Source organism: Parasteatoda tepidariorum, chromosome 4 (assembly GCF_043381705.1).
Source record: "Parasteatoda tepidariorum isolate YZ-2023 chromosome 4, CAS_Ptep_4.0, whole genome shotgun sequence".
NCBI lineage: Eukaryota > Metazoa > Arthropoda > Arachnida > Araneae > Theridiidae > Parasteatoda > Parasteatoda tepidariorum.
Genome location: NC_092207.1, coordinates 47,243,149 through 47,268,729, shown reverse-complemented (window position 1 = coordinate 47,268,729; position 25,581 = coordinate 47,243,149). Strand labels below are relative to the sequence as shown.

Here is a 25,581-nt window from a genome sequence, read left to right as displayed (position 1 = left end):
TTTTAAATTACATTAAAGCCAAATCATGTTATCTAGATATTAATTATTATTAATAATTTTTGAATTTGGTAGGAAGAACTAGAAAGCATTAGATAAGGAAATGTCAATAGAGATATATAGAATTCACATTGAACATGCTGTTTTACCTATGGGATTGTCATGTATGAGTTTCGCATACAAGAAGGAGGAAAATTAAAATGGCGAATATTGTTTTAGTATATTATTTTACCAACCATCGCGAACAAGTATAAGAAGCAGAAACTATTTACTGCTTAGTGAATAGATGCATATTTGTTTGTAAAATGATAATTTGTTACTTCATATAAAAATAGTAAGAATAGGAATAATAAACAAATCCCTCTGCATAAAGCAGGGTAGGGAAATATGTTATTTTTTTAAAAATATATACAAAATTGAAAAACGCATCATGCCAAGAAGTACTGTATGTACAAAAGTTCAGAATTATAATATATAGTTGCTCTTTTCACTAATCATGTAATAGTAGATTTTATTGCTTTTATATTATGACAACAAAACTTCTTTCCTACGAGCCTATACGTTGTACATGCGCCTATATGCTAAGATATAATCTTTCATTCAAATATTTATCAACAATATCAAACTTGCGAAAAGCAATTCACTAGTTTTGAATTGTTGATAAATATTTGAAGTCAACAGTTTTCAATATTTAAATCTGTCACTGTTAATTCGATTTTTTTTCTTTAAAAAGGGAGATAAATAAATACTACTAGTGTAATTATATAGTATAATTGTTTTTCAGTATTTCTAATGGATTATGGTTGTTCCCAGAAAACCGCGTAAGGTTGATTTTGATGTCAGCAACAACTTTTATCACAAAGACCAGCACTTCTTATAAATAAATAGCAAATAAACCATGAAAGTTTGAAGCAACGTTAAATTTAACTATGCTAATTTACCCGCTATAAGGTTCGCATTTGGTTTGTAAAAGCAACCTTTTAACATTGAAAATGAATCTGCCTTTACAAAACAAGGCTAGTAAAACTTTCTAAAATCGAGGAAGAATTATCCTTCATAAATCAAGAGTAAAAAGCATTAAAACGAGTATGAATTCCTTTTTGCAAGGTTTATTTTAGATTTTATTATCATTACTGTGTGTGTGAAACAAGGTTTATTTGAGCAGGCTTTTATATGCTTTCTTTAACGCTTTAAAAGCAAAGGAAGATTGCATATGAGAGCCTGGATAAGGTTGGAATTAAAAAACGAGGTTTATAGTAAAATATAAGTTGTATAAGTTTTTTTTGCATACCTTTATTCAATGTCTAAAGAAGCAAATTTGACAAACTAGTGTTTCTACTCAAGTTTTAAAAAGGATTAATTTGTCAACATTTCTGTGCAAACCAAGTAAAAAGGAAAATACAATTTTTACCGTAAGTTTGCTTGCTATCTGTGTTGTAAATTGAACAATGATTTGATGCCCTATAAAAACTGTGGTGTAACACTTATCCGAATTCGGTGTTGATAAACTCCAAATATTGCAAGAATGATAACTTCGGTTCAAGTGAATATCAACTTACACACTTCAAGATGTTTAGTTAAATCTCAACAATAATAATTGATAAAGCTTACACCAATCTGTATCTCTTTGGTGAAGAAAGTTGTGTTTTTTAGAGCTCCGTAAATTTGTCGAATAATTAGTATGCATTTGAACCATTTCATAGCAATACATTTTTTTGCTAAATGATGAAAAAGTTTGTTTTAAACGCATAACAAATGCTGTTGAGCCATTAATAGTTGTTAAAGGTGAAAAATTGAGCAATTTTAACCCTGTCATGATATTGTATCAATCTTGTTTGATTATTGATAAAAAAACATTGATTATCGTTGAATATTCGCAAAGTAATTTCAGTTTTTCTGCTGGATTGATTTGGCAAACTACTCTCATACATTTTTATGTTTTCAGTGCTATAAAGATATTTGTCCTCATAAGACCCGTAGAAATCAGTTTGTATCAAATAATTTTGCAATATTTAACTTCTGTTCATTTTAATTATGTTGAAATTCATATTAATATTCCGTCTCTGCAGTGTACATGGTTGATTAAAAAGCTAATTTTATTTTAAGAAATATTGTATCCATGCGTCCGTAATTTATGATGCTTGCTCTAGATTGCATAGTGAAGGTAAATTTGCAGATTCTTCTAACTGCAATTAAAAATTGTAGTGTTACTGAATAAGACAAATGGTGATGAATACTTTGCACCAAATAGTGTAAAATAAAGCCCTGCGTGTTTCACTACACTAGAAACATATTTGGTTTTGCTGTTGTGAAACACTTAATGAAAAACCTCTTTGGTTTAAGGTAGTTTCCACTAAATTTGGTGTTTTGATAAACGAAAGATTTTTGCAGTGTGATAAATTCCTACATTTTCCTAAATAACTGTAATTTCCTTATAGTCACTGAAAAAATATATTTAGCACTTGTCAGCTATATTTACAATATTAGTTTGGGGAGCCGTGGTGGCTCAGGGGGTAGAACGTTCGCCTTCCAATGAGGTTGTTAACCGAACTCGAATACCAGCGATGATTGGTAGATACAAATTCTTCACCCGGCTTGCACTGACTGCAGTGCTGTTGTAAAATATCCTTAGTGGTCAACGGATCATGGGGTAGCCCCTTTGCCGTCAGGCTAACCATGGGAGGTTCTCGTGGTCTTCCTCTCCATGTAACGCAAAGGTAGATGAGTTCCATTATAAAAGCCCTCTACGAAGGCAAATTTATCCCAATACCTGATCCAGGAGCTCCCGGGCCTTCTGGATTGGGTTCAAAATTACAAGACTACGGAGTTGAACATTAGTAGTCGTAAACCCTAAAATTGGGTCGGCTGTTCAGAGACTGTTATAAAGTAAAATGAAATATTCGTTTTTGATGCGTTGGAGTAATAAAAGCATTTTGAGAAGATGCGGAAATCAAGAAATTTGCATTTGGCTTATTCAGTAGCAACAAAGTGTTAAATAAAAAGAGGCTAAGTTATTTACAAATGTAAAAAAAGTCGTAAGAAAAACCAACAAACTTGCACTGTTAACACAAAATTACGAAAAAAGTAACGTTCAAGGAAATAAGAAAATTTTTATGACTTTAAATGAGAGAAAGGTGGCAGGGTAATTTGATGTTCGAGATATTATGGAAATCATTAGTTAGGTAGGGATCAAATTCAATATCTTGAATGCCTGTTGGTAATCACGTGTTTTTAGATCGCTATTTATGACGTAATACATTTAAAAGTATGATTTTCAAGAAGATGAACGTGATGCTGTTAGAGAAAGATGGACAGTTCCAGTCTCACTCAAGCTATTTTGTACGTCACAAAATAAAGTCCTTAGACCAACAAAACTCATTGGTAATTTCAAGAAAGATCTTGGGCAGAAAGTATTGAAAGATCTATTTTTTAATATAAGAATGAAAAACATTGAATTTACATCCATGGAATGTTTTTTCAAAATTTGCTTTTAATTTGACAGAATTAACGAATCCTCAAATTATCTTCAAACTGTTTAACAAACATAAAAAAATAATTAGTTACGATTGGGTTGATTCCTTTTTTGAAATAATTTTTTCGAGTTTTTTTTTCTTAAACTGACTATTTTATATGTAAATTGAAAGTAAAGTTAGGGCTTGCCCTTAAAATACCAAGGTTTACAACAATATTTATCATTATACTTACTTAAAAGAAAATTGTTTTTGATACTTTTATTATACTAATTACTTATAAACAAATGAAAATAAAGTAGGTACATATTTAAAGAGCAAAAATACTGAAAATAAAAATATATATATCATTATCTAATAGCACTTTTATGTAATTTTTTATTTAATATTTTTAAGAAAAGGAGACAGATAAACATGCGTTATGCGAAATTAAAAAAATTAACTACGATTAATGGATATATTTTTATTTAAGATAGCTGTAAAACAATCATAGCGATTCATAATGCAGTGAGTAAAACGAGAAGCTGTTGTTGACTGCAAGTTAAATGAAAAACTGAAACATACGAGTTTTCAAATTGCACTTAATGCATATTTTTATGATAGAGAAATTACTGGCAAAAAACTATTCTACTTTTCAAACACCAAAAAAAAATTGTTTCAACATCGTTATAATTAATTATTATATCAATATAAAACACGATTAGAACTAAAATAGTATAACATGGAAATAAAGTATTACCATAAAGTGACACACATTTAAACTATCAATACTGATATATAATAAATATCATGAATTAGACATATAATACCGATATATGTAAAAATAGGATATTTCAGGATGTTTAACACTTCTTGGAGGATTTACATTCGTTATAAATTAATTATTCTCCTCGTCGAATTGAAAAGGTGTTAGGAATTATATATATATATATATATATTAAAAAAATTTATGAACTAAAAAAGGAACTATTAAAAAGCCGTGAAACAAAACAAAGAGAAGATATAATCTCTTAATCAGCTCACACGATTATATCCGCTAAAAGGAGTGTTTTTAAGATTGTATCGATATAGCGAAAGCAAAATATATCAATACAACAGTGTGAAAAGCACTAAAAAAATTAAAACTGAAGAAAAAAATATAAATATGACAAAAAGTTCCTTAATTCTTTTTCGCGTTGAAAACAAAGAATTTAAAATTCAAGGCTTCGAGCTGTCATAATTATGAAAACGTAAGCGCGCACATCTGGAAATTTATAAATATATTTTTTTCTCATCAGGCACGGAGAAACTGAAACAAACTGAGCTATAAGTCAGAAACAATTGAAAGGTTAAAAGTGAATAGTTCATGTCAGCAAAGTTTTCTATATTATGCATATGCAGGTTCAATAAGAAGAGTTTTGTTCATTTTTATTGTTATTCATTGAAAAACGATTTTTAAGTATGATAAACAAAATCAGAAGGAAACGCTGATAACTGCTACGTCGATAACAAACGATGTGCAGAAGACATGTCATCATACATGATTTAACTGTTGATATTAAGGAACATGATATCGGGTTCCATGATGGAAATTTTTAGATTTTACGCTGTTGCTTTTGTGCTGTTGTGCTATTACTAAATGTTGCGATGATGTGAAAATCAAGTTGCCAGACTTAGCGATCATTCCTGATATTCTATTAAATTTAATATATGCGAATTCAATCCAGGTAAGAATTCTCGGACGAATATATTGCTGCAATTTTTTTTGGCATCATTTGTGGCTCAAATAAAGACTTACGAACCGTATTGTTTTTGTTGTTTGATAAAAATATATGAGTCAAATAATAAAAACAAAGCTGGATATCGACAATTAAATGTTTTCTATTCCAAATGAAGTTACTGACTGAGGCCCGAATAACAATAATAGATGCTTACAATCTATTATGGAGCAATAGGATAATTTATTACAAGGCAATCCTTTTGTGGTATCATATAATCAAATGCATAAATTAATGTGTTTGAATAGAAATTCTAAGTTCTTTAGATGTTACGCTAGAACATATTTCGAATGGGTTTAAATTAGAAGTGAGCCTGTTACGCAGAGCGAACTATATAACAATGTACAGCGATCTTCAGGGGTTCTATAAGATATAATTTTAGAGATTCTGTATACTTCATAAACTTAATATATTTCATATACATATTTAAGAGCGTTTGTAAAGCATAATTATAATTATAAGCATTATAATGCATTATTTTGTGGATACTGTGCTTATATGAAAAATAAAATTCCACTTTTTTAGCATCAAAATAATTTTATCGGCTTTCTTTCAATTTCTCTATTTAAGTTATTAAGTCTCTATTAAGTATTTAGAGAATTAAGTCGCAAATTACCAGAAAAAATAAAACGTTCCTTTTAAAATAGACTTTAAATAAAAATGAACGAGTGGATTTGCTACATTAACCATACATGAAATGTTTTTATGTAGTAACTTTATTTTAAAATTCACTAGAATCGTGTTAATATTAAAAGTAAAATTATACTCTTGCAAAACGAAAGTTGTTAGAAAAATGTGCAAAATCCGCTTGCTTCTTATACTAAAAAGTGTTTTGTTTCTTTAAAACAATTTAAGGAAATAAAAAGTAAAACAATTCCAATCGTATGTTAGAGGTATTCAATGGCAATATGCCAAAAAGGTGTTTAATTTGAATTGCGATCAATAATTTGAGCTGTTTAAAAATAAACTGTTACAGTATTATACCGTTATACGATATCCATAAATTTATTTATTCAAAAAATTTCAACAATTTCAGTAAATTTTTAAACATGGAAGTAACTTAAAAATAATTGCTTTTACAACTGAATAAAAACTTATCTAATAATGTATGTTATTTCAAATGTTTTGATTTTTAATATTTTGCTGTCCGATTTAGTAGCTGTACATAAATTATTCTCATTATCGCGTTTTCTTTTATTTTTTGTAATTTTTTGAACTAGTATACTTTTTTCTTTGACATTTCTAAAATCCTCAACTCAAATAATTCTGAAAATACGCAAACATCTTTTTTTTTTTAAACATCGTCAAAAAATCTTGTTCTTTTATTTACCAAACTCAAGTTGGATAAAAAAAATAAATTTAGCGAAATACAAATGAGTGTGAACTTTTTTCCTATGAGCATGGCAAATTATTTCTTATAACAAAAAAAATTCGATTTAGTTTTAAATGATAAGCCAATAATTATTTCGGATCATACTTGTTCAAAGAAATTTCAGATTAAGCATTTTAATGTCCCAGAAACTACGTTTTTGGATGAAAGTTTAGAGTGAGTGCATATTACTGTTTTATTTTCAGTATATAAATTTTATTAAAAATGGTAATTCGAGTCTAGTTTTTTGTGATGGGCTATATTTTTATCAATACACTAATTAAAAGATAAGAAAATAATATAAAACATTTCATAATAAAAGATAATATAAAACATTTCATAACCGAGAGATTATATTTTGAAGCGAAATTCTCGGTGAAAGAAATTTTGATAAAATTACCGCATGGTAATGTTAATGACATTTCTAGTAAAAAAAAGCATAATTCTGATTTAAAAAATTGGAAATTTACGGTCTTTGAACCATTGATTAGATAATTATTATCCTTCATAGTGTAACGGCTTAATGTAAAACCTGTTTTTTCAAAATTACAGTGCTTTTTGCCACACATTTAGTAAAAAATACAACACTGAGAAGTTTATTTAACCTAATAAATGGCTTTTAAACCTTGCTCTAAAGCATAATGATTAAACTACCAACTTTTACCATATTTACCAAGTTTTATCATATATTGTAGAACCATATTTAATTGTCAATTTTATCAAAATAATTGCCGAAAATTTTCGGTAAAAATTACTGTTTTTTTCGGTGTTCCCAAAAAGACAGAAAACGGTAAATATACTATAATTTGGTTATTTGACCATACGTTTTTCACGGTGTTATTACTTTTCTATTCTTCACATATAAGCATTATTATAAATTAAAATGTCTAGTTAAATTTAGCTTTAAGGGGAATTTGTAACTAGTTTTAAAAAATGTATAAAACTTGCCTTTTCGATATACTCCTTCAAAGAATATAACTCCGTTCGTAAATTTTATTATAAAAGAAAATCTCCGTTAAGTATTAATTGGTAAGTCAAAAAATTTTTAAGGTAATTGCTCAAGGAAATTTCAATTTAAGCATTTTCATGACTATGAAACTATTTTTTAAACGGAATTTAATAATATAAGATTATCAAAGAAAGAGATTTGATTTTCGGAAAATTAAAACTTGTCCAAAATTTTGATAGTCGGCTACAAAAATGTTTCTTTTTAGTTATTCTTGTTCTTTATAATGTCAAAAAAATCACCGTTGCAGACGATGGAGTCAGAAGTGTAGTTTAAATACCCTTTTAGATTTCCCTAACACTACTTAAGAACGTATTCGAGAAATATTTTTTGATTTTTGCTATATCTTCATTTTACTAAATTTGTACAAGTTTGCTAAATTTAAGCATTTTTTCAAAATAGAATTGATATTCACACTTCTAAATATGATATTGTTCTTACTTTATAAACTCAGTGGAATATGACCGGAAGAAATAAATCACGGAATCATGAAAAAAAATATATCCTTAAGTTTTCTAAAGTTATGAAAACGTCATCTTTTTATTTAGTATTTGTTAATTAAAATTTCTTGCAATTGAATACTTATTTAGATTTTTTGTTGAATTGATTCTATAAGATTATAGTTATTTTAAATACATGAATTCTAACACGATGCACATAAACTATTAAGAATCCAAAAATAATAATATTAACAATATTTAAATTTGTATTGGTTCAGTATACCATTCCCAAAAAACTATTTCTATTTAGGACGAAAAGAAAATTATCGTCCATTAAAAATTTTTTGATTTTATTTCTAGTCCATTTAGTGTTTGTAATTAACAAATTTTTTCGTTCTTCCTTTATACTAGGCACTTTTTTTTTCATTTGAAATTTTGTATTCTGGTTTGATTTAACTAGAAAGCATTCCTTTTTGTTCTTTTAATGCGGTCAAAATATAATTGATTTTTTTATTCCAGTAATCTTTAATTAATATTCAGTTTTTGTTTGCCCTTTGACTGCTGATATATGCATTTGTAAAAATTTCCTTTTTTTTTATCAATTTGTGGAAGTATTTTTTTATTTCCATAGCTGGTATGAGTTAATCAACATATAAGAAAAGACATTTCTATAAAGTGTGGATCAATTTAATTCAATTGTACGTAAAAGTTCTGAAATTTTTCATCACACTTAATTTTAACGCAAAAAATATAATTCGTCCTACCTCCTCTTTCTATACCTCCAAATGTCTTTCCAGCGCACGTGCTTATCACCCATTGTAGAACCAGAAAAAGAATTCCAAACATAGTGACCCGATATCTCGAGGCCACTAACAAAATTAGTTCCAATTCTTTTCCAGAAGCAATTAAATTAGATCAACACCACTCACAAATATCTCCTTGTGACACAAGATTTTCAAAAAACACCAAGTTTCGAGGCACAACCACAAATGGAATTTTTCCCAAAGGTCGAACTGGGTGGTTGTCGGAAGTTTTATCCGTACCAACTTTATTTGAACTTTTTCTCCTGTTTTCCCGTTCCTGTTTCACGGAGCAGGACTCTCAGGTCCGAAGTGATTCCGAATTCCCCAATCTCAGGTAGGGTTCTATCTGTCCTGGCATGCCAACGCCCTCTACCGGCCATCTTCGTCACCTTCAGCACCTTGTCTATTGATTCTGGATCCGTCTGTCGGGAAGATGGGTGGGATGGAAATTATTGAGAGTTTGTTTTGGAGTCCTGTTTCTTTCTGAGGAATAAAAGTGAAACAAGAATAATACTTCGATTTAATTGAAAGTAGTTATAGGAGAACAGCTCAAAATCAATAGCATTCGGCGCAAGGATTGGGTCACTTCGTTACTTAATGACCACTATTAGATTTGGTCATACAACCGAAGCCTGGGGAAACGTTCAGCCTAATAATCCATTTCAAAAACTATTAGAATAATTGTTTGTCACTATGAAAAGGTTATTGACTTTTAAAAGGAGTTTAAAAATTATTCAAAGGGTTTTATAATTTTTTTATTTAACTATAACGAATAATTATTAACATTTAATCTTGAGACTTTTCACACACACACACCTATACGTATATATATATATATATGGAGAGAGAGAGAGATTTATATGTATACACATGCGAGTGTGTGAAAAATAGAAACGAAATGATGTATGACAGTTGATGAATTCATATAGAGAAACATACTATTCTTGATTCATTTTTTTAATAACATACATATGTGTTTTTTTTAAAAACAATGGCTTATACAATGGCTTTAAATACAATGGTTTTTTTTTTAAATGCAAGAATTTGTTAAAAATCTTTTTTCAGTTTGAAAAAAAGAATATACATCGAATATTGAAGCGGGATTCGAACTCGCTATATATACGTTTCAGAGCAGCTAGCGGAATAACGATACAGCAAGGTNTCGCCAATAGCTTATTGTGCAGATTTAGTGCGACGTAAATTAACAACAACAACAACATTTTTTAATAACATACATATGTGTTCTTTTTAAATACAATGGCTTATACAATGGCTTTAAATACAATGGCTTTAAATACAATGGTTTTTTTTAAAAATACAAGAATATGTTAAAAATCTTTTTTCAGTTTGAAAAAAAGAATATACATCGAATATTGAGGCGGGATTCGAACTCGCTATATATACGTTTCAGAGCAGCTAGCGGAATAACGATACAGCAAGGTGAGGTTCAAGTGAAACAGCCATATATTGGGGTCTCCATTGGAGTGTGTGTGTTGTTCTTTCGCCAAACGCTCCAAAGCGCAGAGATAGTGGGTTCAATATCTTAGTGCTTTTTTTCTGCTATCTGTTCTAAAATTTGACACGAGACCAACAATAATTTTCATTAAGCACACGATCATGTACATCTATCTAAACAAAATCTGTTTATTGACTATTACACATTCATGGTTATGCTTTGATTCGAATCCGCTAATTCAATTTTCAATAGCGTTTTGCGAAAAGACGACACTGATGCAGAAATAATTTTTAAAAAAGATCTTTACTATTCCATGATTTTTTTTAGTAATTTTTACTCAAAGATTCGAAGACTTGTGTGATCATAACAAAATACCCTTTATTAGCCTAACACAAGTTTAAGAAAAGTTTGTTCCAACTAGAGAAAAACATTACATCGATACGTCTCTTGCAGCCCGGAGGTAGCCAGTTCGAATCCCACTGTGTCCAGGGTTATAAATGTGTTTCACCACCTTGCGCTATCCGTATATCGCCTTGACAACGGCATATTAGTCGATCCTCTGTAATGAGCACACAGGTCTGTTTACATGACCGTAACGATAAATAAATAAATAGTTGCATCCTAATTCAGGTGGGATTTGAACCTATTACTCATTTGCTTCCATTTTGGATGTTGGAATAACCTTGATGTAGTAATTTTAGTTACCCTGGTGTAGTATTTATTTAGTAGCAGTTAAGATGCTGATTTTTTGACGACCGGTGTGAGTAGAAGACAGGGAACTGGTCTTGCATAAGAAAGTTCTGGGTTCGAATCCCGGGCAAGGCATTGATGTTATTCCTTCTTCTGTACAATCAGTCCTTACTGTGGGTGCAACGTTGGACCACCTAATATGGTTCCCCTGAAAGAGTGACCAACAAATTTGCCCTTCAGATACCTGTTTGATGAAAGGTCATTCTGCAGATTGACGTTGGGGAAAAAAAGATATTGATTCAGCTTTGTACATTAGTACATTTGCAAATGCATTTTTTTTAAAAAAAAAGTAATTTTTGGAAAATGTTAGGTAGATGAAAATAAACAAGGTCTTTAAAATGAGCATTTTTGTGTTCTCTCAAGCTATACAAGTACTGTTAATATTACTAACTTTTGCTTAAATTTACCTACTATTACCTCATTTTCTACTAAACAGCATGGTAATAAAAACATGGTCTTATTGTTAATTTTACCAAAACAGTCATTACCAAGCGCTTCGATAAAAACTACTTTCCTTTTCTGTATCCTCAGAGAGTCAGAAATACTGTAAATTCGAGCTTATTCTGGTAGTTTTGACCATACTTTTGTTCTCATTGCAGAAATACGTGGCAGCTTGATCCATCTTAATTTTTTTAAACTTTTTTTTACTTTCTCAATGTATACCTACTTTGTAACTTTTGTAATTTTGCCGTTTTCAGGACTTTTTTCAATTCATACTACAAGTTAATGTTTGAAAAAAGTAAGTAAAATAGTTCTGTCTTCAATAATGTATGATTATAAATACAGGGAAATTTTAAGTATTCTGCTTTCCAATTGCAGTTTTTAATTATCATTAAAGTGAAAATCACTTAAAGTTTTAATAGGTTGTATGAGTTGCATATTTATAGAACTTTATTTAAACTCGAACTTTATTTAGCTCGAATTAAAAAAAACAATTTCCAAAGGAACTGCAAAAGCAGTTAACTGTATTTGCTGCGCAGCTAAAAGTCCTCTACTAGCTTAACCTACATTTCAAAACTTGCATAAATTATCAAAACTTTTATAGCGGGTGGTAATGGGCAAGCAAATCACATGATCCTCGATAAAAAGAAGGAATCCAATTATTTTTAATTGTTATTAACGTGGATTTTTGTAAAAGATAATATTTACTGTTTTTATTTATTTTCTTATTAGAGACGATTAAAAACCTAACAGTAATATAAGGTTTTCTTGTTTTTACTTCGTTAAATGATACTTTAGCAGTATTTTATAAAATTTTTACAAAACTATTTCTGATCATTTTACGCAGTATTATCCGCAAATATTTCTTGACAGTATTGAATTCTTATATTAATACCCTATAAGTATTCAAAATTAATTAGTTTTAGCACATGCTCTATAGGTGATAAAACAGTCCAAATCGTCTTTTTACAGTGATCACTAACTAAATAAAAATATAAAGCACAACTTGGTGTAAAATCATTGAAAATATATCACTCACGATAAACTTATATGCTAAACGAAATTATCAATTCGCAATTAAAATCACCGAAACTCAAAGCAATTTGGTAACTAAACATTTAATAATAAGTGCATTGGTTGACAAATAATGCTAAAACAATTGAAACTACATTAGTTTCCTCAATAATTAGAGAACTTTGCTCCTTCTCTGATAATCCTTGCCAACTCCCAAAAGAATTGTTGAATATAATGATCAAAATTTTGCGTTGCAGTAGTTTAGAGGGTTGTCAGTATCAGTATATAAGGTTTTAATATGTTTTCAATGCGATATTATTGTCTATATAACTTTATTTCAATCCTTGTTTATAAACAAACTTCAGTTGAATTTTAAAAAGTAAATTTCGTGATTTCGTTTAAATTAAAAAAATTTCTATATCAATTTTGCGCAGGTAATTAAAATAAGATAAAAATTTCCAGCAATTTTTCACTATTATTTCAATAATAACAATATTTAAGGACATATATAACAGAGCCTTTTTTTATTTTGAGCTTGGTCACTTTTAAAATGTTTTACTCTTCACTAAATGCTAAAGTTTACACTTTTAAAAGTAATGTACAAAACTAACTTCAATCACTAATTTTAAGCAGATTTAAATACTTAAATTGAAAAATAAGTTAATCAGTTTCTCAAGTAATTAGAAGTTAAAAACTAAGATTTTTTATTGAAATGGCATTTCACATACTTAAACATAAAATACATATGATTTATTATGAAATAACTGTTTAATCAGTATACTACTCAAATAAAAGTATGTCTAAAGTATGTTAAATCCTTCTAAGTGTTAGTTATAAAATACTCTTTAATATGTATAAAGTATCCCAGTTTCACTATTGAAACGAGAGTATTTCAGCATATCTTCACTTATTATTCATAGAGAAATTTAAACTCAATTATTTAAGATACTAATGCATAAGTATAATCGAAAAGCTAATGTTTTATTGAATATTTTCGTTAAATAAATCAAATAAAAACAGAGAGTGTTTTTGAGGATAGTCTGTACTATATTTCCAATTAGCTTAACTATAATTATACCGTAAACCGGGGCGAGTCTACCCATTTTAGTTTTATTTATTTTTCACTATTTTAAATTGCAAATAAAAAAATTTTTTTACCGACGGAGGACTTAGTTCAGACTCTAAGGAAGATGGCGCTGTAGTAGTTTGATCCGTTTTTATTTATTTGGTGTCTTTTTAACCGACCTGTTCAAACGTCTTTTGAGAGATTTGTATTGAAAATCAGCAAACTTTTAGTTGGTGCTCCGTAAGTATATTATTATTATTACTATTTTCACTTTGGTTAAGTGATAAACTTATCTAAGACTAAGATTACATTAATTTTATATAAAAAAAAACAAAAAGAATGTAAGTTTTGCTGTTGTAAACAAAAAGCCAGAATTCGCGGGGCGAGTCTACCCATTCGTATTTAGTTTTAATAAAGCATAATAATATAATTTAGAACTTTGTTTATATTAAAATTAAGTCATTTTAAATGAATTTGAGTATATTATTTTAATTCTGCATTGATAAATTTATCATTAATAAGAAAATTTATAGGTTAAATATAAATGTAAATATAAAATATGTTTATTTTACCTATTTTTTCAATTTTTATATTACAAAATTAACTTTTTTTATTTAATGCAAGTTAAATAAATTATTATTTATAAATTATTATTACCTCCCAAAAGAATGGGAAAAGGATTTTTCATGATTCCCAATGTTTGAATTTCGATTTTGTTAATAATCTTTAATTATTATTATTTATTAATTATTTAATTGTAAATTTATATTAATTTTAATTTATTTTTATCAACAATAATCAGAAAAAAATGTTATTTTATAATGTTAATGATTATAAAAACAAAACTGTGATCAAAATGTGATAATCGATCAAATACTCAATTTGTGTTATTTTATGAATAAAAAAATGGAATATATAATAAAGTTATGAATTTTACTTCATAAATATCCTATATAGTAACTAAAATAACAATTTAATAGTAAAATTTGATTATTTACAATGTTAACATTCATTTTAGTAGAATGGGTAGACTCGCCCCATACGAGAGATTTGTCAGCAGTTCTATAAAAATATACAGTAACAGCGTAACTGTTAATATTTTCTAAAATCGATTTCACAGCTTTAAAGAGGGATAAATAGCGATTCCGAAACACTTATTAAAAGCCTTTTTTCTTTAATATTTACAAAAATTTGACCACTTGAAAGTTAACAAACTGAAAAAAACGGGTAGACTCGCCCCGGTTTACGGTATTTTAAGATTTTATTTAATCTACACAAACAGTTTGAGGAAAGCTAGACTTACACCTTAAGACATTCTAGGCAATGCTAAATATTTCTAACGTTAATGTTTTTTTGTTTTCTTTCAATGATAATCTTCAGACTCCTGTATGACCTTTCATCACACAGGATTCTGAAAGGCAGATTTGTTGGCCACTCTTTCAGGGGCACCATATTAGGTTTACCAAAGTTTTTCCCACAATAAGGACAGATAGAACAGAGAAGGAAATGACATTCATGCCTTACCCGAGATTTGAACCCAGAACATTTCTGATGCAAGTCCAGTTCCCTGACCCCTACATAGGCTGTTCGGCTCTGGAGTCAATGTACCAGTTGTAATAATAGTTTTAGATATCGAATTTGAATTTAAAACGAAACATATTTTTATCACAGATCGAAATCTTAAATCATGTAAATTTTAAAAATGATTTAGATGCAAAATAGTCATTTGTAAACTGCAAATTATTTCTTATTTATCTGAAATATAAGCCCACACACACTCAGTCACTTAGATATTTAATAGCTATGTATAAACAAATCATAAAGTTATGTAAATTTTATAATTTCATCAGAAATCATTATATTGCTGAGGAAGGAGTAACGAAGGTGCAATAAGTACAGTACTCAATTATTTTTCCACAAATCTTCCCTTAAAACAAACTTAGAACTTTTTTTTAATCCCAAATCTCTTTTGTTTTTAAACAAATATAAACGGAAACAAATTCTTACTTTTTATTGAGACATAAGAGGATTAAATTTTAGAGAGTAGAATCGAAAAATCTTCTAATTTTCTTTAAAACATTTCTCTAAACCATAATGGTCAAAACTGTATAAGGAAAAAAATATATTGTAAAGAAAAGAACCAGCTTATATTTTCATTGGTTTAAATAAAAAATACAAAAAGAAATAAAAAAAAATTTTCTACTAGTTTTGCGGAAGTCTCAATGGTATCCATTATTTACATTAGTTTATTCGAACATTTTACTTTGAAATCTTGCGTTTAAGAGATGATTAAAATTTATAAGAGAGATAAATTATAAATTTTAATCTTGCAATCTACATTTCGAAAAATTACCGATCAAATTACTGTAAAAAGGGCTGGCTTTCAGGGTGCCTGTACTTTTTACCGTAAAATCCATTTTATCGGAACATATTAAGAAACGAAAAATGTGCCGTATTTTTTACAATAATAATCACCGTAAAATAACGGAATCACTTTGAATAAATAGAAACTAATTGCAAGAAACTAAAACATATTATAATGCGATGAAATAAATTTTATGCATGATGAACACAAAATGTCCTACTTTATATAGTAATTTGATCCGAAATTTCTAACTGCGTATGTTACTGCAGACAGTGTTTTCGAAAATTTTCAGTACATATGCCTTTTGCTTTCGAAAATTTTCGTCCTTCTGTAACTCAAAAGGAAATAAAAAACTAGTTCATTACATAAAATGAATACTATTAAATTTTGAGCACTTTTAAAGTAATTTTTAAAGATTCTTTTGAAATGAAAAAGTAACATATGATCGTTTTTACGAGTTTTTTTGATAATTTCCTTTCAGTTTTGCAAAAATTATCAGCAGTGGTATTATGATTTCTTGCAGTCGAGTTCTCTTATGTTCGAAGGACTTTCGCAATTTCTAGGAGGAGAATTTTTTGCGTTTTTTATTGTTCTACAATTTTTTGTATTGTTCTACTAATCAATACAGCTGAGTTTAGGAATCAAACTCTTTTGGCAGAAAACTATTTTTTTTAAAATCAGGATATGAATTTGATGGATTTAGTATCAGTTTTAAAAAAGTATAACTAGAAAAAAAATATACAGTTATGATATTTTTTACGAGTCCCTAGGTAGCTTTAAAGTGATTCCTCAATATTTTGAACTTAGTAATCGATTTCATATGTTTTTCAAATTTATTTTTTCAATCCTCAAAACTGTATATGAATTCACACATTAAAATTGTACTTTTGAAACTTAGGAGATAATTATTTATAGTTAGTTATTTGGAGCAACGTATATGTTATGGATAAATGATTATACCACAATGCGCATTTAAAAACTTAAGAGAACTCATTTCGTAATGATGTAATTAACAGCTTTGCATACTTGCATTTAAGTATCAATTTATGCTTTGCAGGTTAAAAAAAAAGGGCAATATTGGCCGAACAAATAACGATATTTGTTCGGGTCTTTATAAAAAAGTTTTCGACGGTACTATCTTTACTTCAAATGAGGAGGTCAAAAATTAGCTGAATCAGTTTTTGCCGGAAAAGAAGAAAAAATTTCATGAACGGGAATCATGTTACTGTCACCAATATGGCAAAAGATATTAGACCAGAATATTCAGTATATAGTTCAAAAATATATTTTACAAGAAAAAAATCTTTTTTTTTTATTTTCGTGGGAAATTAACAAATAATTTTTCGAACAATCCAATACAATGACTTAAATTAAATATATGCACATAAATTAGACTTATTTTTTTTAACTTTGAGCCATTTTAATATTTAAAAAAAAGAGAAGACTGAAAAATTTTCAACACACATTTTTTTTGCTTTCAATCACTCTCAGCCTGCAAAATCTAATAAATCACATCACCGTTTTAAGACTGCCATCCCTTAGCAAAATAAAGTTAGTCTTCAGCACCTCTGAATGCAAGTTTCCAAAGAACTGCTTGTCAAAATGTCAAATAGGGGCCGTCGGATACCTCTTCCACCCCTTCTAAGAAAAAAACTCCATCCTTCCCATTCCTGTCTCACCACACGTCAGGTACACATGAGGACGCACACACACGGTCTGCATAGATTTGAACTCACAATCTTTGAGCACACATATTACCAGAACCTCCCACCACCCCATAAGTGAAAGAAAGGAAGAGAACAAAAAAAAAATGGCCCAGTCGCGTGGAACTAAGTTCATACGACCAGCTGTATTCCATTATGAAGCTTTACGTCGAATTGTGTGCGTGATTTTTTTTATTCTATTTCAATCTTTTATTCTTCTTTAAACTTTTAACTTCTTATTTTTATCTCTTCGAATTGAACTTGGTTGCACCCTCGATGCATTATTCATAGGGCAGGAAAAACGCAAATTCTAGATGGGAAGGAGAAGAACCAGTTGATTTATTCTATGCATTTATTCAAAAGAAAAAGAGAACAATGCGTGTGTCCTCCCTCTTCACTATAAGGAAGCTTTGATGACAATTCCGTGAAAGAATAGAGAAAATTCGGCTAAATAAATATGCCGATTTCTTTCTCCAAACCACGCGGACAAACCGAGTCTTCTAAATATGGTTTCAGTTTCCTGCTCTTATTTGTTATTTTTATTGGTGGTAATACATTTCCTTTGTAAAAGAAGTTTGTTTTGGATCACTTAACGACCGTTGAAATGAAATGTAAGGAAGATTGAAAAGGCAGGCGCTGATTAACTGTTTTTTATTTTCTCTTTGAGCTTTTGCGTACCTGCAAAATCAATTTGGTTGTGTCATTCTATTTTAAACAGAAGCTGTGTGGATGCATATTTTATTAGGCGCATGGAATGGCGTATTAAATTATTCATCGTTAGTTTAAACTTTTCTCCGTAATATCGATGCGTACTTAATTCATTTATGGTGCGAGTAATGGATTTTAAAATATTTATTTGCTTACAACTGTAAGCAAATATTTTATTTTCAGTTTAAGTGGGTTCAAAATGTTATTCTCGATATGTTATAATTTAAATGTATTCATAATTTAATTATCGATATTTTATATCCTAAATGTGTTAAAAATTTTTCAGTTTTAAAATTCGGTTAAATAATATATACTGTTCTTTTTCCCAATCACTTGGATAAACCAAGTCTTCTAAATATGGTTTCAGTTTCATGCTCTTATTTGTTATTTTTATTGGTGACAATAGACGGGATTGCCTGGATGCCAGGGTGCTGGACTCGCGTTCGTAAGAACGGCAGTTTGAATCCAAGAAGACCCCCAGTGCAGTAAATAGTGACTGACACATGTTAAGTTTGTTGGGTCAGAAAGTCCTCCATGTTCCCATAGCAAGTTATACCTCAGAAGGTACTGAGTAGGAGATTGGTCGTTCTCTGGTCCAGGTCAAAATTATGATCTGTGGATGAATGAATGGGTCCTCCCTATAAACGGGTGTGACGTATGGATGTGGCAGAAGTCAAATTTGTGGCCATAGATGGCGCCCCTGGAAAACAAGAACAATCGCACTCCTTGCCTTATTGACCTACGACAACAGCAACATTGGTAGTAATAAATGGTTGTAAATGGTTGTAATTTGGTTGTAAATTGGTTGTAAAATGAGGTTTGTTTTGGACCTAACGACCATTAAAATTAATTGTAAGGAAGATTGAAAAGCAGGGCTCGAAAAAACTCAGAAATTTTACCCGTCTTCGAGGACGGCTTGGAAACTGACCCGTAACTTCTAAATAAATAAAAATATAATTTTCTCTTATTTATTACAAACATTTATATAAATTGCACAATGAATTAGTAGTTACTAGGATTAAATTATACAGCAATAAAAGAAATACTTGGTTACTAATAGTAACCTAGTATTTCTTTAATGAAATAATTTCTTTCTTTTAGGAAATAATTTAAATGACAAAGGTCAAGTTATCTGGAATGTCAATTTATCCGAGGGTACTGTATTTTTGAAATGAATCAAATATGACGTTTGCCAGTTCCACAATCAAGCCAATGATTTACAGAGGTTTCTGAACAGAAATCTGAAAGTGGTTTTGCATTTAGGTAGATGTTCATAATTGCAACATTACGGGAAAATGGCAGTCCGCGCGGACGTCGGATTCGAGAAATTCGTTGTCCGCGGGGAATTTTTGACAGCCGAGGACGGTCGGACGGGCGGTTTTTCGTGCCCTGTTGAAAAGGCAGTCACTGATTCGATGATTTTTTTCCCTTTGAGCTTTTGTTTAACTGCAAAAGTAATTTGGTTTTATTATTTATTTTAATCAGAAGCTGGATGCATATTTTATTAGACGAATAGAAAGGCGTATTAAATTATTCATCGTCAGTTTAAACTTTTCTCCTTATTATCGATGTGTTTTTTATTTATATGCGGTGCGAGTAATAAATTTTAAAACATTTATTCGCTTATAGTTTATTCCATATATTTCATTTCCACGTGTGTTCATAACAAATTCAAAATTATATTCGATGTGCTTATGTTAATATAGGGTTTATCATATGACGGTATCCCCACAAAATCTGATTTCGTTACTTGATAAAAAAAAATTTTACCATTAAGTGCATGTCTTATTTTTTGTAACAAAAATTAATTTAAGTAAGACTCAATTTCATTAAGAATTCTATTGGGGTAAATAGACATGGAACACTCTTCAAATATACAATTTTTTAATAGAGCGCTCGCATATATATTTTTTAAAATCATATTGAAAGATAATTTTGAATAGATATTAAATTCATCTTGAAACAATTTAAAATATATTTTATCACATATTAATATGGAACAAAATGAAGTTTCAGAAAATTTAATTGAATTGAAAATGCTCATGAATTATGCTCTGAAGTAAGAAATTATTTGTACTTCTTTGATAAATTGCCATCTACTTTTAATAGATATAAATCGACAAAAATTAATAGCAAGTGAATTGCTGCATAAGTATCTAATTCACGAAGTCATATTCTTTTCTCAATTAGTAAAGTGACGTTAAGTAATGATTGCATCTAGTAATTATTTTTAATTGAGTAAGCATCTAGCAAGCATTTTTCATATTAGAAATGAACTCACGTAATTAATTTATCAGGATATAAAAAAAGCCTCTTATAACCGAAATATTTATTCACAAATATCCAACCGAGGTATTTTTTTCATACAGCCATAATTTAATCAATTTAGGCTATCTTTTAAGGTATAAGAAATACGAAGTTGTGTTCACTTATGTCAAAAATAACAATAAAAAATAATATCACGCATAATAAGGATGTGGGATACAAAATCGGTGGCAGTTCTTCAGACAAAAATAGCACCGTACTAAAAAATATAACAATCAAATTACTAAGGAAATTACCCTCATTACTTATTAATCTGGAATTAACAGATTAGTAATTATCGGATATTTTGGCTGGTTGTTTCTTTTTCAGTACCACAATGTAATAAAGGGTTTCTTAAAATTAATATAAGGTAAATTAGAATTAAAAATAGTATTGACTTAGAATTTAATAGTTGTATTGGTAGCTGCGCTACATTACTCCGCCAACAGAATTTTATTTGTGATAGAATTCGATGAATGGAAACAACTATTTCATTCATTGCTGTTTTGCCAATGGTCGGGAGAGCTGTATTAAAATCATGGAACTTTGAGTGCTGGTAGTGAGAGTTGTATTAGGATCACGGCTGTCGGCGTGGCCTCTCTTGTGCTACAAGTAGCTGAAGTGTGCCCACGGGCCCCCGTTGTGTGTGGTTCTTCAATTTACTTCAGTTCAAATTTACTTCATTTTTTTTTGTAATTATTACAGCTAATAAAGACGATTCAAAATCCACCTTGATTTTAGAGCAAGCTACAAGAACACAGATAAGTTATTATGTAGTTAAGTGATCATTATAAAATATAAAACAAATTTATTTCTTCCTAAATAGACTGAGCAACTTAAAAAAGAGCTTCTATATGGATCGATATAAAGCGAATGGATTCATTCTTATCTAATTTTCCCCTTTTCTAAATTTCTGAGCATCCTGTCATTCATCTCCTAAAAAAATAAGCTAAAATGTTTCGAATAATGAATTAAAATCAGTCGCATTGCGCGATAAAAAGGTTCCTAACAAAAGAACAAGAGATTTATTTCCAATTGGCGAAATGCAATGGTGTGAAAGTTCTAATATGAAGTCTGCTATAGAAAGACTCTCCTTTAACATGATTGCACAATTAGGGAGGATAAAGGATCCGGAGGTCCTTGGTTCGAATCCTGCCAGCTGCCAGCGAAAATCTTTTTCGCGTATTTTTCTCACACATTTCTCTCTCTCTATACCACTCTTAAGACTATGCATTTTGCTCAAAAATGAGTATATGCTGTTTCAATTTTGATGACATAGGATATTCAAATTCAACTAATATTAATTTCGGAGCTATATTAACACATTTTTGCTCAAATTTTAGAAAGCTATTTTTACAGTACAATTGCAATGATTTTCACAATTGACGTTTTAAAGTGTTATTGGCAGCACAGATACATACAAACAAAGCATATAAAATTAGATAGAAACATTAAGTTTCTTATACTTTCAATTATGTTTGCAAATAGGGAAAAATGGATTCCATGTGTCTTAGTATGAAAAGACGTTTTTTGTCAGATAAATGTTTTTTTAAAGCCGTTGTGAACTTGCATGAGTTACTTATATCATCAGTTACTATCATTGTAAACATTTAAATAATAATTGCATAATATCACCTCTAATACAAGTAACTTAGTATAGCTATTAGTTAAGTAAATAGTAATAGCTATCAATAGATATTTAAAATATAGTTACAGATTTTTTTTCATTTCGAACTGTATTGAATAAAATATTCATGCATAGTATATATATTTAGGACAATCATTAGTATTCATCGAAATAAGTTTTAAAATGATTGAAGTATAAAGATAATTTATTTGTGTCTAAAATTTAAAAAAAAAATCAGTTTATTTGAAAATTTAATACGGAGGATTGCAATGAAAGAATTTAAAAGAAGAACATAAGAAAATTTCTTTTATAATTCATTTATTTTCTTGCTTTAAATAAGAATTTGAACTATTCATAATGATTTCTTTCTATAAAGTATTTAAGAACGTAAATCATTCCAAGTACAAATTTTTAACGATAGTAATTTATTTCTTAGAAAGACAATTTTATCTGCAAAAAGCTTAATATAGTATCATAAAGAGCTTAGATAGATAAAAAAAAGTAAATAGTGCAATTTCTTTTTTTTTCCAACAGTAACCTTTTTCATAATTCTTATGACATTATGACATTTAGATTAAAAATATTAAAATCAAAATAAAAGTTTAGTTGGATGAATTTAATCAATCAGTAGGATTAATTTTAGTTTTACATGAAATGATTTCTTTCATAACTTATAATTTTAATTCATAAATCATTTATTTTATTTGTATTAAAAGAAAATTGGAATTTCTTGAATTTTTTAAAAATTATTAATTCTTTCAAAAATATAGGTTTTTAAAAAACTTAATGAGAAATTGAAAGTTTGATTGAATAAATTTAAGGGAAATCTTTAGGGCATATATCAATAATTCTAAAACTGACCATTTTCGATGTACCTTTTCTGAAACAAAATTAATGATATCACTTTGAAATTTTTGGGGGATATTTGAGATTATATCAGTTGTATGTTGTGATTATGATTGCAGTGTTAACCGGAATACTTCTTGAGTTATGAAAGATATATGCTAAAAATGACGAAACTATAGAAAAGATTAGAAGTTTTCAATTCATATTTTTTCTAAAAATAAATTCTGCCACAGACATGCATTCATAGTTATAACAGTGTAGACATGTATATGTATTCTGTGAAAGAAAACTGAGACATCTTGTTTAGATAAAAAAATTTAGGTTTAGCCTTATTGGTATATGTCCTACTGACTCTCTTTAAAGAGACTTCTAGGAAGAAATTTCGAATAAAGTATTTTGTTTAACGGAAAATTTTAAATTTTTTTATTACAAAAAATATGTGTCAAAATTTGAGCATTTTTTCTGGGTTATTTCTCAAACTTAATCAAATGAGACCGAAACCAAGCTTTTGAAAAAAAATTTGCTATTTAGAATTTATAAAAATTTCATGCCGAAAAAAAATGAATTTTTTTTATTAATTACTGACGCGTTTGACATTGCTTTAAAGGCGAATGTGTTATTAATTACAATGATTTTTGTATGTTAAATTAAATGAGGGGACAGTACGAATCGCTAATACAAACAGTTTCAAATTTATTATGTTTTAATGTGTAAATATGTACAAGTCAAAAAAATGTAAGTCCTAATACTGAAAGCCTTTTTTAAATACTCGATTTAATTCAGTTTCATTCGATTCATCATAAAATAAAAACAATACACAATATTCAATCACTCACTTGTCTGAAATGTAAGATTTAAGTTTGTCCCCATTTTAAAATCCTTGCCTTTTCAATTTTTAGTAAAATTGAAATGACATCTTAAGATCACTATGGAGAAAGTGTCAACATTCAGAATAGATTTAAATCAGAACTTTTAAAACGTTATCCAGTTGTATCCAGCTGTATCCAATTTATTTTAACTTTGAGAATTTTTTATCTTTAACTTATGTGCAATGTGCAACTAATTTTAAATNAGAGATATATATATATATAATTTGTTTCTTGTTAATTCCACTGTACACAAATGTACTGCGGCCAATAATACAGACCGCAATGAATAACTTTTGATCAAGACATGGATTCTTCGCATTCTAGGATTCATTCATAATGGTTTAAAGGGGTGACTTCGAATATACTCATTATTTAGTGCAGGCGATATTTTAAGTTACGAAATCAGACAGAAAATTTTACATTCTGTGAATAAACTACCTTTTTTTTTGACGGATTCGGATTTCTATCCCCGAAAGTTTTGGGGGTGGCAGCAATCTGAGAAGTATGGTCCCCTTAATTTGGTCAGGAGTGTGGTTCAAAGTTTGAATTCTTAATGTTAATATTACTTTTTGCTTAGTTCACCATATCGCGAGAAAATTTTAAGTGAATTGAAAGATTTTTGGGCACAATTGTAAAATTATCTTATTCAAAGATAATTTCATGCAAAAAATAAATGTTTGTATTTTTTTTATTGTTTTATGAAATAATACTCGAAGAAATGTTGAATTGTAAGGTATAAAATTTTTTACGTCATTTTGAAATATATAATTTTACATGGCAAAGTACAAAATGTGAGCTAAATCGGTTGAATAGCTCCTGAAAAATTGATTTCTAAAATAGCCATATAGTTTATCGTATTAAAAAGTAAAATTACCGTTAAGGAGCTGAAACTTTGAATCACTCTTCTGTCCCAACTATAGAGACCATAATTTTTAGATTGCGGCTACCTTCTATTTTTTTGGGTGTTAGAAATCCGAAACGGTTTTAAAAAATGTATGTTCATTCAGAGAAAGTACGTTTTTGTGGCTTATTTCGTAGCTTATAATATTGTCTGCACTAATTAATTAGCATATTTGAAGTTTATACATTAATTATGAATCCTGCAACGTGGAGTACCGATCAAAAGTTATTCAGGGCAGTCCGATTTTTTGGCACACTGCATATTTTATTAATTTTAATTATAAATAATTTTAGAAACGTTATATACTTTATTAAGATATGCAGTGAATTCAATTCAAATATTTTATATTTAAATTAAATAAAATAGACTAACCGTTCAGACAGACATCATATACCTAAGAAAAATTGCAAATTTAGAACAAAGAAGTTGTTTAAACTTAAAACTATAGCCAAAAAATTTTAAATGAATCAATAACTTCATGTTCAAAAGGTTAGGCTCATGAAATTAATCCCTCGCATAAATAAGAATTCAGTTGCATTCAAACATTAAGGACTTTTCTTTGAAGTTTTTCCGTCTGTTTTTTATTAGATAAATTGCATAACTAAACACGTAATAACTGCGTGCTAGTAATAGTTGCTAATATTTGCAATGTTAGGTTTCCCAAATATTTTATCCACTATACTGACTTT

The 25,581-nt window shown here is 28.9% G+C and overlaps 1 protein-coding gene across 1 annotated transcript in view; it reads right to left on the bottom strand.

The window, feature by feature from the left end:
* Positions 1–9,216, bottom strand: part of LOC107449925 (neural cell adhesion molecule 2) — a 458,476-nt gene extending 449,260 nt beyond the window's left edge. The window contains exon 1 of the mRNA XM_016065606.3: positions 8,804–9,216. Coding sequence (XP_015921092.1) covers positions 8,804–8,885 — 82 coding nt within the window. The 5' untranslated portion in view covers positions 8,886–9,216. The remainder of the gene's footprint in view (positions 1–8,803) is intronic.
* Between the last annotated feature and the right edge of the window lie 16,365 nt (positions 9,217–25,581).